The 12,964-nt window shown below is 49.6% G+C and overlaps 2 protein-coding genes across 9 annotated transcripts in view; both read left to right on the top strand.

The window, feature by feature from the left end:
• Window positions 1–12,964, top strand: part of PHACTR4 (phosphatase and actin regulator 4) — a 59,827-nt gene that overhangs the window by 43,416 nt on the left and 3,447 nt on the right. For 7 of the 8 annotated variants that reach the window (XM_085081519.1, XM_085081521.1, XM_085081520.1 and 4 more), the window contains 11 exons: window positions 479–655; window positions 1,090–1,170; window positions 3,036–3,200; window positions 3,329–3,688; window positions 6,892–7,465; window positions 8,049–8,266; window positions 8,705–8,855; window positions 9,464–9,519; window positions 10,437–10,498; window positions 11,288–11,425; window positions 12,328–12,404. In XM_085081519.1, coding sequence (XP_084937645.1) covers window positions 479–655; window positions 1,090–1,170; window positions 3,036–3,200; window positions 3,329–3,688; window positions 6,892–7,465; window positions 8,049–8,266; window positions 8,705–8,855; window positions 9,464–9,519; window positions 10,437–10,498; window positions 11,288–11,425; window positions 12,328–12,404 — 2,059 coding nt within the window. Of the gene's footprint in view, window positions 1–478; window positions 656–1,089; window positions 1,171–3,035; window positions 3,201–3,328; window positions 3,689–6,891; window positions 7,466–8,048; window positions 8,267–8,704; window positions 8,856–9,463; window positions 9,520–10,436; window positions 10,499–11,287; window positions 11,426–12,327; window positions 12,405–12,809; window position 12,964 lie in introns of those variants that run through there. The other variant, XM_085081517.1, reaches the window with a different exon arrangement.
• Window positions 1–12,964, top strand: part of SESN2 (sestrin 2) — a 70,829-nt gene that overhangs the window by 56,548 nt on the left and 1,317 nt on the right. The gene's annotated exons all lie outside the window — the stretch shown is intronic.

Here is a 12,964-nt window from a genome sequence, read left to right as displayed (position 1 = left end):
TTCCAAATGAAGATGAGAAAATGCAGGCAAGTGGTTTGTATTCATGGGCAAAGCTGTGACACTGCAAAATCAAATGGATCTGTGGCTGGGGAGGGCTCAGCCGGGAGAAAAGGAGGCTTGGGTGACTTTCTCTCTCTCCAACTCCCTGACAGGAGGGATTGGTTACAGATTGGATTCAACAATCTTGGAGGTCTTTTCCTCCAAGGAGGAGAAGTTCCTTAACAGTTCCGGGATTCTGTAATCTTTGTCTCGTCAGGAAGGCCCTTACTGGTTTCCGTTTGCCCTGTTTATGTTGGGAACCCCACTTGTGTCTCCCCGAGCTGATGTGAGGGTCCAGTGGAGCTATAGACAGAGTCTTGCTCCCTGCTTTGCATGAACAGGTGGCACCATTTCCCAGCATGGGGGTGCGTTGGTGAGAGATGGGAGCTGTTACCTGCAGCACAGAAATAATTATTTTTTTTCCTTCTTTTCTGTGCAGCTGAAGAGGTGGATCATGCCCCAGGTGATGCCAGCATGGGTGTAGATGTTTTGGAATCAGGTGACACCACACCTCCTACTAAGAGGAAAAGCAAGTTCTCAAGCTTTGGCAAGATTTTCAAACCCTGGAAGTGGAGGAAAAAGAAAAGCAGTGACAAATTTAAGGAGACTTCAGAAGGTAAATTAACAGGGGCTGGGTGGGTGTCCCTTCCTCCATCCGAGGAGGGCTTGCTGTCACAAGCCTGAGTGCTGACACGTGTAAGAACCAAAACGGGACTTTGGTGATGGGCTGGCACCTGCAGTCTCTCCAGAAACACCTTGCCATGGAGCTGTAGTTTCAGACAAATTCTTTTCAGACAAATAAATTCCTTTCTTTCAAGGAAGCTCCTCAAGCAGCTGTGGGGAGGTGGGAGGGTTTGCTCCATGATCAGCAGTACAGTGTGAAATGCAGGTCTGAACGTGCAGTTCCTCCTCTCTCCTTTTAATCCATGCAAAACCAGTGAAATTTGAAGCCCTTTTATTTCCTCTAGGGAATCTCTTTAAAAGAAAAAGATTATCTTGAACTTCAAGCTTGCCCTGTTTTCTGAGTTCTTTTTTCCAATTTAATATCAGTTTTAGAACGAAAGATTTCTATGCGAAAGCCAAGAGAGGAGCTGGTAAAAAGAGGGGTTCTGTTGGAAGAGCCTGAGCAGGGTGAGTCTGCAAATGAACTTATCCTGTCCGTGTCGGTGTACCTGATCTTCCTCTGGCCAAACTTCACCCTTGGGAGACAAATTTAAGGGCTTTCTGCTAATGTGATTCCTGTCTGTCTTACCCTTTTCGATGTTCTCTCTTGTCTGTTTTCCTATCTGGGAGGAAGGCAGCCTGCTCAGGGAGGAAGATGGTACTGAGGAAGTGCAATGCTTGTCTGGGACACCTTCCTGCAGGGAGGGAGGGCTGTGCTGTGGTCACTTCACATCCTGTCCCTCTCTTAGGGGGGAAATTTGCTGGAAACCCTTTGGAGATGTGGAAGAGAGGACGTGTAGTAGAGGAGAAGCTGGGAGAGGAGGTCTTGCTGTTCTTGGGTGGGAGGTCAGCAGGCTCTGGGCTCCAAGATGTGGGTACTAGGCATAGAGTAAGGAAAGAAGATGCCATTGGATTCTCTTGACCTTGAAAGAGGTTGCTGGAGCTGAAGTTGAGAGTGAGGTAGTGTGAGAGGCCATCAGGAGCTGCAGCTCCCTGCCAGAAAAGGGCGGGCAAGGTTGAGTGGTAAGGAAAGCTGGATCATACTGTTCGTGTCTCCCTTGGAGAAAACTTTGGATAATCAGAGGCAGTTGCTGCTATGAAAATCTCTGGCTCATCCCTTGAGTTTCAGCCCTGGCTCGGGAGGAAACTCCCTCTGATTGCTGTTTGTGCTTCCTGCGTTTCTGGGAAGGGTATCGAGTGAAAGAAGTAGCATGGTGTGCCAGCTCCTCACAGGAACCGAGGCTGTTTCTTGTGGAAAAGAAATCCTGGGAAGCCTCTGAATAACACCAGGTTAGGGAAGGGGGAATAATATTTGGGAGGGAGAGGCAAGATAAGGAAGGCAGTGGAATAAATTATCAAAAATCAGAGCAGCAGAGGGTGCTGGGGTCTAGCACCTGGAGGGCCTGGATGCCACACACTCTACTTCCTTCAGAGATGGCAGACTGAATTGATGAAGATTTTTAATCAAATGGGTGATGCATTTGTTCAGGTTTTCTTGAGTTGAAAATCAGTCAAAATGGGCAATTTCCCCTTAGAATTGGATGCCAAGTCTGTTTTTGAGGGTAATACTGTCAAAAATTTGTCCTGTCAGGGCAATTACAGAGAATGGTGGAGTATTTCCTCATGGGCATTAGGAGTATAAGGACCCTCAAAAGCATGGGTTGGATTGGATGGGTTTTTTCCAAAAAAAGGGTTTGCTTCTAAAACTGGGAAAGTCCATGCTAGAATCTGTAAAAGCAGAAATATATCAAATTCTAGAGCTGTGTCATTACATCTGATTAACACAAAGGTTAAGTGAGGAAATCTGCCTTGCTGATGTTTTGGGTTGAGCAGTGATTTTAGTGCCAAATTCTGGGTAGAAACAGAAAGAAAACAGAGGTGCTACCACTAATTTGAAGACTTTTGCAGTAGATGACCTGGCTCATGTTGGAATCTGTATTGCAGCAGGGAATTGGTGACTACTCCATGATGGAGGGTGGATACAAAAGCTGCTGGAGGTTTTTGACTTCAGTTACAACTTCTTTGTGCTGCAGCACAGCACTGGGCACACTAATCTGAAACACAGGATGAAGTGGAGAACAGGGAGAAGAAAAACCTTTGATGGCATGCAGTGCTGTGTGATTTACTTGTTGATAATGAAATCAAGGGCTCTCAGTTCCAGCTGCTTGGGTTGCTGTGCTCTTCTGTGCAGAAGGTCACCAAAGACCTGCTGTTTCCAGAAGCAAGAGAGAAGTTGGTGTGACTATGGTGGTTCAGTCGGTTCAGCCACCTTTTCTTTCTCCTGCCTTCTGAGTGTTTTCTCTTTGCCTCTCTCTCCTCCCATCCCTATGCAGATGGTGAAGAGCCAGAGAAGCTGAACCCACCTGCACTGAAGAATGGCCACACCATCCCCATTGGGGGCCCTGGGGTCTGTAACATGCCCAGCCAGGAGGAAGAGGCCACAAAGCCATCCAGCCTTAGGAAGCCTGTGCCAGCAGAGGAACCAAAGAAGAGGCAGGGTAAGAAAGCAGAAGAGTGCAAAATCAGGGCTTCACATTCTCCTCGAACCAGTTTTGAATTCTCATCTGACCCTTCCCATCGTCACTAGGCGCTCCAGTGCCTTTAACTGAGCTGTCTCCTTTTGCAGGCTCCTTCAGCAGCCACCCTGGGCCTGAACTGGAGCCATCTCAGGAGCCACATGTTCCCAAACAGCCTCTGCTTCCTCCAAAAAGACCTCCCTCCACTTCCCAGGAGGCAAATGAAGCACAGACAAAGGATGCAACACCTGCCAGCAGCACTGCAAGAACTGCCCCCTTCAGCACAGCCCCTACTGCAGCAAAGACAGTCAATTCTACAGCTGCCCCTTCCCCAGCACCCAGGACTCTGCTCCCTGCTCCTGCCAGTGCCAACACTACTGCTCCCACTAGTACAACCAACACAGCTCCTGGCAAACAGCCTCCTGTCCCTCCTCCCAAGCCCGTCAACAGAAATAGCAACTCACTAATAGGTAAGTGAACCCCGTAAGCTGGTTTTTGTACCCTGAGAAGTTCTGCAGCCGCAGTTCCAAGACTCTCTCCCCTTCATAAGGGAAGATTTTTAGTTGCATGTTGAATGTCTGACCATCTTTCCTGAAAACAGTCCAGTTTGGACTCAAATCTGCCAGTGTTTAGCCAGGACACACGTGTGCTGGGAACAGTGTAATTAGTTTAGTCTTCTCCCATGAGCTATCTAATCTGTTCCAAACAGCTACCTGCAGGAAGGAATCCCTGCCTGCTTGTTCTCTATCAGCTCTTAAGACAGTGTCTGAATGTTGACACTTCACTGTGGGCTGGGATTCAGCTGGGATTGGGAAATGGTGGATGAGGTTTTGCTTTGTGAGACTGTGGATAGTGATAATTCCTTCTTTCAGTTGCTCTTGGAAAAAAAACCAAACCAACAAACAAACCCAAAAAAATGCACGTCACACCAAACAATGTCTGTCATGGCTGTCACTGCCAGGCCATGTGGTTCCCACTTAGTGCAGAGACCAGGTGCTGGTAGGTAGAATTCAGACTTCCTTGGTTATACTCAGGCACCTCATCTAAGGTCTGTGTCTGGGCTATTGACGTATGAGCCTTGTCCCATAGATAAATCAGCTCAACTGTAAGTTGAACTCAGTCTTCCCACTTAGAGAATTAACTGTTTTTATCTCTGTAACTTTGCTAAGCAGAAGATTTGGCGAGAGTTTCTTAGACCTGATTTCATCTCTGTTTTCTCTGGGAGTTCTGGGGATCTTAAAGATGCAACATTGAGAGCTGGGATGACTTTCATGGAGTGATGACCTGTTGGTGTTTTGGGCAGTTCTTTCACAGACACCTCCTAATCTTTGTACAGGATTAGCAGAGGTTAGCACAGATCAGGAGGGAGGCTCCTGGAAGATCAGTCTGACAGGTCTGCACTGTTATCACAGAAACTGGAGGCGTTACCCAGGTGTGGTTTAAGAGGCAGTGCTGGATGTGCAAGTTGCCATCTGAAGTAGCCTGGGCCTCTGCTTTCAGTGTGGATGGATGGCCCTGCTCTGCTTGGGGTTCACCTTGCTCTGGCAGGTTTTTCAAGTGACCTTGGTATGGTGTAAACAGCCCCTGTGTGCCAGACCAGCTTGGTTAGGCTGACCATCCATGAGTACTCCATTAAATACCTTCTTGTTTTCTTTAAGCTGCTTGCACACACTGCAGGTGGCATTTGAAATGCTCTATTGCTAATTTCAGATGGTACTTGTGGAACAAAAATGTGACTGGAAACAGCAATGTATCCAACGTGTTTGGAGCCATCCTGCCTCTTCCCAACAGCATGGGCTGGGCGGGGAGCACCTATGGGATGTACAGGGGAGTAGAAACCAGGCAGTTCTCTTTTGTCTCCTAGATAAGAATGCAGATGTACAGGAGGCTCCACAGGCCTCTAGTCCAGCAGGATGGAGCTGGAGCTGTGGTGTTGCAGTGTGAGCCTTGTGTTGTCACTGTGGATGAACAGCAGGAGTAGAATGGGTCTTGCCATCTCTCCACGGGTCTTTGGTGCCCGCTCTGACTGCAGAGGTGTCCTTTTGGGCCACTGTTACAGCCTGAGGCAGGGCGGGGTGTTACTGTGCAGGTCATCCCTTTGTTCCTGCCCAAAATGCTCATTCCGAGCAGTACTGGTGTCCCCTGCAGCAGCTGAAAATAAAGCTCGGGAAACACTTGGGGGGTGGGAATTTAATTAGCATCAGCTTGAACAAGCAAGGAGGGAACAGGGTGCTGTCTGCTTTCCCAGGGCTTGGTGCTTCCAGCAGGTTTCACGAGCCGCAGGGGGCACAGCGTGTGCAGGAGCACCAGGTCTGCTCACGGTAACATGTCACAGGGGCCTGTGCCAGCCTGTGCATCGGGTCTGTTGCACTGGCGAGCAATGGGCTGGCTCGGGAGGCTGCTTCAAGCACCACCCAAGCCCTTTCTTTCTTCCTTCTGCCTTTCACTCCCTTTCAAATTCTGGTCTTACCCAGAGGTGCCTCAAGCCTGGTCCTGCCAGGCTTGGAGCACTCCTCAGGAGACACTGGAGTCCCTTGGGCAGGAGCTGAGGGCACTCTGTGTTTTGCGCAATCTGGCCCTTAATCTACGAGGGGAAAGTCTGAAAATGCTAAACATCCAAAAAATGTGCCCACCTCTCTCCAGTTATGTGGCCTTATCTCGGGAAACTCTTCTGCTTCTAGCACCCTCTCGTGGTGTCTGTGCCGCAAATTCCCCCAGTTCCATTCTGGGGACACCCATGTGTCACTGTTACCTGCTCCAGGAAAATGTGCAGCTAGTCTCAGCTGCTTCAGGCAAAGCCTCTACAAGCCCCAGAAGCCATGGATACATAGATGTCAAAAGCTGCAAACTGCTAAAGCAAGGGTGGTCTTGGTGCAATTTCCCTAGGAACAGAGGTGGGTCTGAGGATCCTGTGACTGCCCACTGCAGGTATTTTTCATTACTCCATTTATTCCTTTCTCCTACATCAAACAGCAGATGTTTAGACTCAAGGCTTTTAGGTATTTTTGGAAGTTTTTCTAGTTATTTTTTAGTTGCAGATGAGTTTATATGGGGCTTAAGGAACAGAGTTCAGAGGAAGTAAAGCAGAACCTTATCCTGGGGAGTTGCTGGCCACAGGGTGTCTCAGGCTGGATCTAATGGATGGGGGAAGCAGGGGGAGCGCACTGCTTCCTGCAGCTCTGCTGATTTTTGCCTCTGAGCAAAAAGTAAGACTTCAGGACTTTTTGAGACTTTCTGAGAAGTTCTTTAATGTGCGGGGGAGCTGTTAACACAACTGGAGTCTGGAGTGTCCTGGATATCTTGGACATACAGCCATAAATAATTACAGCTTGTAAATACAGCCATAAAATGTCCACATAACTGCATTCCTGGGCAAGCTTCTGTGCTGTCATTCAAGGTCTGCTGCCATTCCTCTCTCTCTGAAGCAACAGGATGCACAAACCTGTCTCAGCCTGCTCATTTCTGGCTGTTCTCCCAAGTCATACCTTTGCTGCAGGAAGGACAAACTAGAGCCTTGCAACCTGGCTATTTCTGGTACGACATTCCAGTAAAAAGCAGCAAAGACTGCTTAGTTGAAGGTTCTGAGTGCGTTGCCATGCTTTTTCCGCACTGGTGAAGGATATCTGGAAAATGCCCTGTTAAACATTGTGGCTTTTGTGGTTTTTATTTTCAGCTGAACTTTCCCAAGTAATGACCAGTGGTACAGCCTTGTCCAAGCCTTCTCCTCCTCTCCCCCCAAAGAGAGGCCTCCTGCCTAGCAACACATCAGAGGTTGTCACCTCCAAGCCCCCAAACGATAGGACAGTGACAGTGAGTCGACCCATACCCATCCCACTGCACATGACCACAGCTTATCCGCCGCCCTCACCACCGCTGCCCACGCATGTACCCCCTGAACCTCCACGCGTGGCTCTGCCCACCTCCACCCCTGTCCTGGACCCCCCGCGCTCCCTGGACCTGCCCAAAGAGACTCCTTCTCCTCCTCCTGAAGACTTCAGGTCCATGGAAGTGTCAAAGAGGTCGGCAGAGCAAGGGTTTGGTGAACCCCATGTGCTGCCTCGCCTGCCCCAAATCCCACTGCACATTCGTATCCAGCAGGCTCTGGCCAGCCCTCTGCCTGTCACCCCGCCTCCTGAGGGGTCCCACAGGGCTCACTCGCTGCTCTTTGAGAACGATGGCTTCGGAGAAGACAACAGCACCCTGGGCAGGACGAGGTCCCTGCCTGTCACCATTGAGATGCTAAAAGTGTGAGTACCTCCTGTATGTGTGCTGGCTCTCCCTGCTCCTGCAGTGCTGTGATAGTGAGGATGGCTCTGGGCAGGGTTTATGTCTCTGCTGAAACCATTTTCCCTGTTGGCCAAATCTGCATTTCAGCCTCCTAAGAGCCAGAGCATCATCCTCATGAAGTTACCTCGGTTTTGGGATTTTGTTGCTCACAAAGGGTTCTAGACTACAAGCAGGTTGATGCCAGGGATCCAGGCCTGGAATGTCTTTAACTGCACTAAGACCAAACAAGGTCCTGGATTGCATCAATCTGAGGCCTTTCTTAGCCTCTTACTTTGCTGAACAGAAGTGGGAAAAGGACTGTCTTGTGTTAGAGCAGAGCTGAATCTCCAAATCTCAAAGTAGTGGGGTTAGAGGGCTGTTTGGTTCTGCAGAACCTGCCTCTGGTGTTTCTTCAGACAGAGCACCAGTGCAAAATTCTGCAGTGGCTCTTGCACTTCTGGTTTCTGGGCTTCCCTGAGGAGAGCTAAGGCGGTATTGATTCTAGGGATATTCCCCAGCCCCTGTGCCATGTGTTCAGGAGTGTAATAGTGTGCTTCTCTTTAGTCCAGATGATGAGGAAGAAGATGACCAGGAAGAGGAGCAGAATTCAGGTCCTCGGGTATATATTGGAGATGTGCCATCTGTCACAGTTATTCCCAAACTGGTACCCCAGGTCCTCCCGGAGGAGCAGGAGGGAGACGAAAGGATGAGTGACTCTGACTCGGAGGGGCCCATCCTGTATAAAGATGATGAGGATGAGGAAGAAGATGAAAGCCATAACAGTAAGGCTTTGACACTGCAGCTGGCTCTTTTATTGCTCTGCTGAACTTGTGCCTGGTTGCACTGAGATCTGGATCAAAGAGTTGGTTCCCACAGCTCTTCAAAGCAGCTGGTTCCTTGTTGCATGATGTAGCATGTGTCCTCTGCCTTGCTTTTTCTAATGCTCTGAAGTCAAACCTGTGCACTCACCTTCCGTTGCAGATGGCTCCTGTGACAGCCTGTGCTGTCGCAGCCCCTCAGGTAGGACAGCATTAGGTGAGCATGTGGTGTCACAAAAGAGTGCTGGCTGCTGCTGCTGTGGAGTGCAGAGCTTGGGAAGAGCAAGGAAAGGGGACAGCTCTCCCTCAGGGAAAGCACAACTGCCAGGGGCACAGGGCTGGGATTGCTGTGCTCAGGCTCGGCAGCATTGAGCTGCATGCCGTTGCTCTCCTTCCCAACAGGCACGCTGGCCAACAAAGTGAAGAGGAAAGATACGCTCGCTATAAAGCTGGGGAACATGACTGTGCCACAGGAGGAGACGATCATCTTCCCTCGGAAGAGCAAGGAGGAGTGGAACGAAATCCGTCACCAGATTGGGACAACGCTGATCAGGTACGCATAGTGATGATGTTCAGCGTGAACTGCTGGCACAGTGTGTGCGGGGTGGGATAGGACAAAGTTGGTGCCTTGTCCAAGCAGCTTGTGCTGCAGTAGGGTGGGTGGCACGGCAGCTGGAGTAGGGCTGGGAAGCTGAATGTTGCTGTTTCTCCTCGACTAGAAAAGTTGGGAGTTCCTCCTGGAGTTCAACAATATCCCTTCTGACAGGCCCCTGTTTCCAGAGCTTAATGCAGTGGGAGGGGAAAATGTCAAGGATTACAGATATGTAAAACACCGATGGTGTAGAAAGGTGTGGATGGATGCAGGATGGGTGCTGGTGGTGGATGAAGTTGGGCCTGGTGACAGTCCAGGCTCTGCTGTCTGAGCTCCCCGCAAAGCTGCTTCTGAGCTGGAGAACCCATAGCCCTTCCCAAAGTTGTGCCAGTGGCCAAGCCACTGTTTGAGCAGAGCAGAGTGTAAAACAGGGCAGAAGTGATCCTCGGTGGTGAGTGAGGAGTGTGGAGGAGGCGGTCCAGTGCACTGAAACCAGGCAGTTTTATTTTTCATCTGCTACTGATGAGTGACCAGACACAACATTCTGCACTTGTCACATTTTTCTTCAGGCGACTGAGTCAGAGACCGACTGCGGAAGAACTGGAACAGAGGAACATTCTTCAGCGTGAGTAGCACTTCTCTGGTGGTCCTGAGAAATACCATAAGTTTGCCTTTAGCATCTTGATTTGTCAAGTGGGGGTGGTTTTAAATTGACAGAGATTTAGATTAGATGTTAGGAACAAATTCTTCCTTGTGAGGGTGGTGAGGCCCTTGGCACAGGTTGCCCGGAGAAACTGTGGCTGCCCCATCCCTGGAAGTGTCCAAGGCCAGGTTTGACAGGGTTTGGAGCAACCTGGTCTAGTGGAAGGTGTCCCTGTCAGGAACAAGGTGATCTTTGAGGTTTCTTCCAACCAAACCCATTCTGGGATTGTGTGATTATGGACAGAATAGCTATCCCATGCCTGCCACCTCAGGGAAGAGTGTGTGGGCTAGTTCAGACTCTGCTGTTACACAGCAAAGACTGTTCAGGGTGTTTTTATTTGGGCTGTACTTTTATTTGTGGTCCAGGCATTACAGCATTGCCTTCCATGATGTCAAAAGCAGCAGTGCATCATGAAGTCAGGAGTGTTTGTCTTGGCCATATCTTGTTCCACAAAAGTTTTACATAAACATCTTGAGGAAATGGGAATGTCAGTTCAGGAAGTTTCCATTTAAAATATTTATCTGTGCTGTTACTTTCTTTTAAACTGTAGTAACTTTGCGAAGAAGCAAGCTGCACAGTGGCTTGGATGTATTTTGGTGATAGGGCCATCAATCTTTGACACGAGAATGACTCATTGGTGCTGTGTAAGGAGCATATTTGCCCCTGCCGGTCCAGGAGGTGACACAGGACATTGAGTTGTACTGCACTCTCTGACTGTCCTGAGTCTTCAGATCTGTAGATAATCTGATCCAGCTCAATACTCTCCTTTGTTCAAGCCTAGAAAGCACTTTTGAAAGCCTGATGCTTATGTGAAAAATGAACGTTTTTCCCTTTGGCAGCAAAAAATGAAGCTGACCGTCAAGCTGAGAAGCGCGAGATCAAGCGCCGGCTCACCAGAAAGGTACCACTGGCTCCCGTGGTGACAGCCACCTGGCAGGGCTGCCAGGCACGGTGGCTATGGGCATGTTGTAGGTTATCGTGCTGTGGGGGAAGTCATGGGGCTTTTGTGTAAGTGTTCCCAGTACCCTCAGACTACAGTGACTTTGGAATGTGGACTGTCACCTCCGGTGAGCTGTTGGCACCAGGGCCGTGTTTGTCAGTGACAGATCTGAGCTGGCAGTTAGTGTAATGAGTGAGATGAGAACTAAATTTGGCACCTGACACTTGAAAGGTTTGCTAGCCTGGCTGCTTTTTCTGGTATTCTTCAGCAGCTACAACTTCACACCAAGCTCCCTAAAATCCGTTTCTAAAGTAACAGCAATATGGGAGCTGAGCAGAGTAACAGCTGCCTTTAGCTGTTACATCCAAGTTACTTATGATTGATATTCATGGCTGGGAATAGCTCCCTCGGGGCCTGTGGGTGGGAAGTATGAGTGTTGCCATTGCTGAAGCTGGGTTTAAGGGTGTCATGCAGGGCTCACCCTTGTAGTGACTGTTCCCAAACCCCTCAGTGTCCTTCTCCATGACAGTGTGGCCTGGGTTCTGCCCTGGCCTGGCTATGTGATCCAAATGGGAGTATCCAGTCTGTAAGAGGTTTACCTATTCCATTACAGGCTGCGAGCAGGATCGGTAGTGTCTGTGGTTGAGCCCCAGTGAGAGAACTGGTTTTAGTTTTGCTTGGGGTGCTTAGTCCTGATCTGCTTCGTGGACAAGGCTCCGACTAACCTCCTTTGTTTTTGCTGGCGGTCAGCTTAGCCAAAGGCCTACAGTGGCAGAGCTGCAGGCCAGGAAGATCCTGAGGTTTAATGAGTATGTGGAAGTAACAGATGCTCAAGACTATGACCGGCGAGCAGATAAGCCATGGACAAAGCTGACACCAGCTGACAAGGTAACTGCGAGTGTCCTGGCTCCAGGTGGGAACGGCAGCCAGACCAGGATGTCCTCTGCAAGAGTGTGAGCCAAGGAGACTTGCTCTGTTCCTCTGGCTTCACCTCTTCATCTTTCCCTCTGCTACTCCACCTGTGTCCCATCACCTGCATGTGCTGTCCCACCTCTGCTTTCTGCTGCCTCATGGCAAAGTGGAGCCCAGGTGGGCACGGTCTGAAGGCCAGCATGGCTTCTGCCTCAGCTTCTGAGTGATGTAAGAATCATAGAATCTTGGAATCATTAAGGGTGGAAAAGCCCTTCAAGATCATGGGGTCCAACTGTTAACTCAGCACCACCATGCTCACCACTAAACCGTATCCCCAGGAGTCCCATCTGCACATTTTTGAACACTTCCAGGGAAGGTGATTCTACCACAGCCCTTTCCATGAAGAAATTTTTTCCTTGTATCTTATCTAAACGTCTTCTGGCTCAACTTGAAGCCATTTCCCCTTGTCCTGTCACTTGTTACCTGGGAGAAGCAAACGACCTCCACCTGTCTTGACCCTCCTGTCATGGAGTTGAGGAGAGTGAGAAGGTTCCCCCTGAGCCTCCTTTGCTTCAGGCTCAGCCTCCTCACTTTGCTCAGCTGCTCCTGGTGCTCCAGACCCTTCCCCAGCCTCATTCCCTTTTCTGGACACACCAAGGATGCTGGGTGTGGGTCCTAGCAATGCAGTTCCCTGCAGGCTCAAGATGCTGGCAGGGAGCCATCTGTCCTTGTCGTCCCTGGCCTCATGTGGGGGCTGCCCAGCCCTCAGGGTGGAGGGGCAGGTTAAATTCAGCTTGGTGTTAATGGACTGTGAAAGCTGAGGTAGCCTCTGCAATCTGAGCCCTTTCCTTTTCAAAAAAATCTCCCTATCTGTGCAGGCGGCCATCAGGAAGGAGCTGAATGAGTTTAAGAGCTGTGAAATGGAAGTGCATGAGGAGAGTAAGCAGTTCACCAGGTGAGAATGTGTTCCTCAAAAGTTTCAGTCTTCTTGGAGCTGTCAGAGTTGTGCTGCGAGGACAGTGGTCAGGGGAAAACCACTAAAACCTTAGAAAAATAATCTGCACAGCAGTTGGAGATTGAATGTCCCTTTCTGTCTTGGTTGTGGGGGGTGGCTGGAGCGGTAGCTGACACAAAGTGGGTTGTTTTTCCTTGAACTGGGGCTTCTATCCTGGAAGCTCAGAGGGACCAATGGCTGCTTTGAGGTGTATCTGAAACCAGTGTGAAGTTGGAGCTGGAGTAAGCTTTTCAGGGACTAAAGATGTGCAGCCACAGCCACAAAACACCATGCTAATGAGTTACATTGTATGTTATCTGTGTAGTCACCTCTGGATCACGGCCCAAGTGATTCTTTTCCTTCCAGCTCTGTGTGGTGAAGTTGAGTGCAAAACACAGGAGGTGAAATTGTTTGATAGCTTCCCTGACGGCTGAGAGTTCTGAGATAATTCAATTTACTCTCTTTGGCCATCTGTAGCGCCCAAGTAATCATTTAACCTGAGTTCCAAGGATGACACATTT

This window comes from Lichenostomus cassidix, chromosome 23 (genome assembly GCF_008360975.1).
Source record: "Lichenostomus cassidix isolate B80296 chromosome 23, HeHo_3.0, whole genome shotgun sequence".
Lineage (NCBI taxonomy): Eukaryota > Metazoa > Chordata > Aves > Passeriformes > Meliphagidae > Lichenostomus > Lichenostomus cassidix.
Note: the sequence above shows the minus strand (reverse complement) of the source record. Positions and strands in the feature narration are given on the sequence as shown.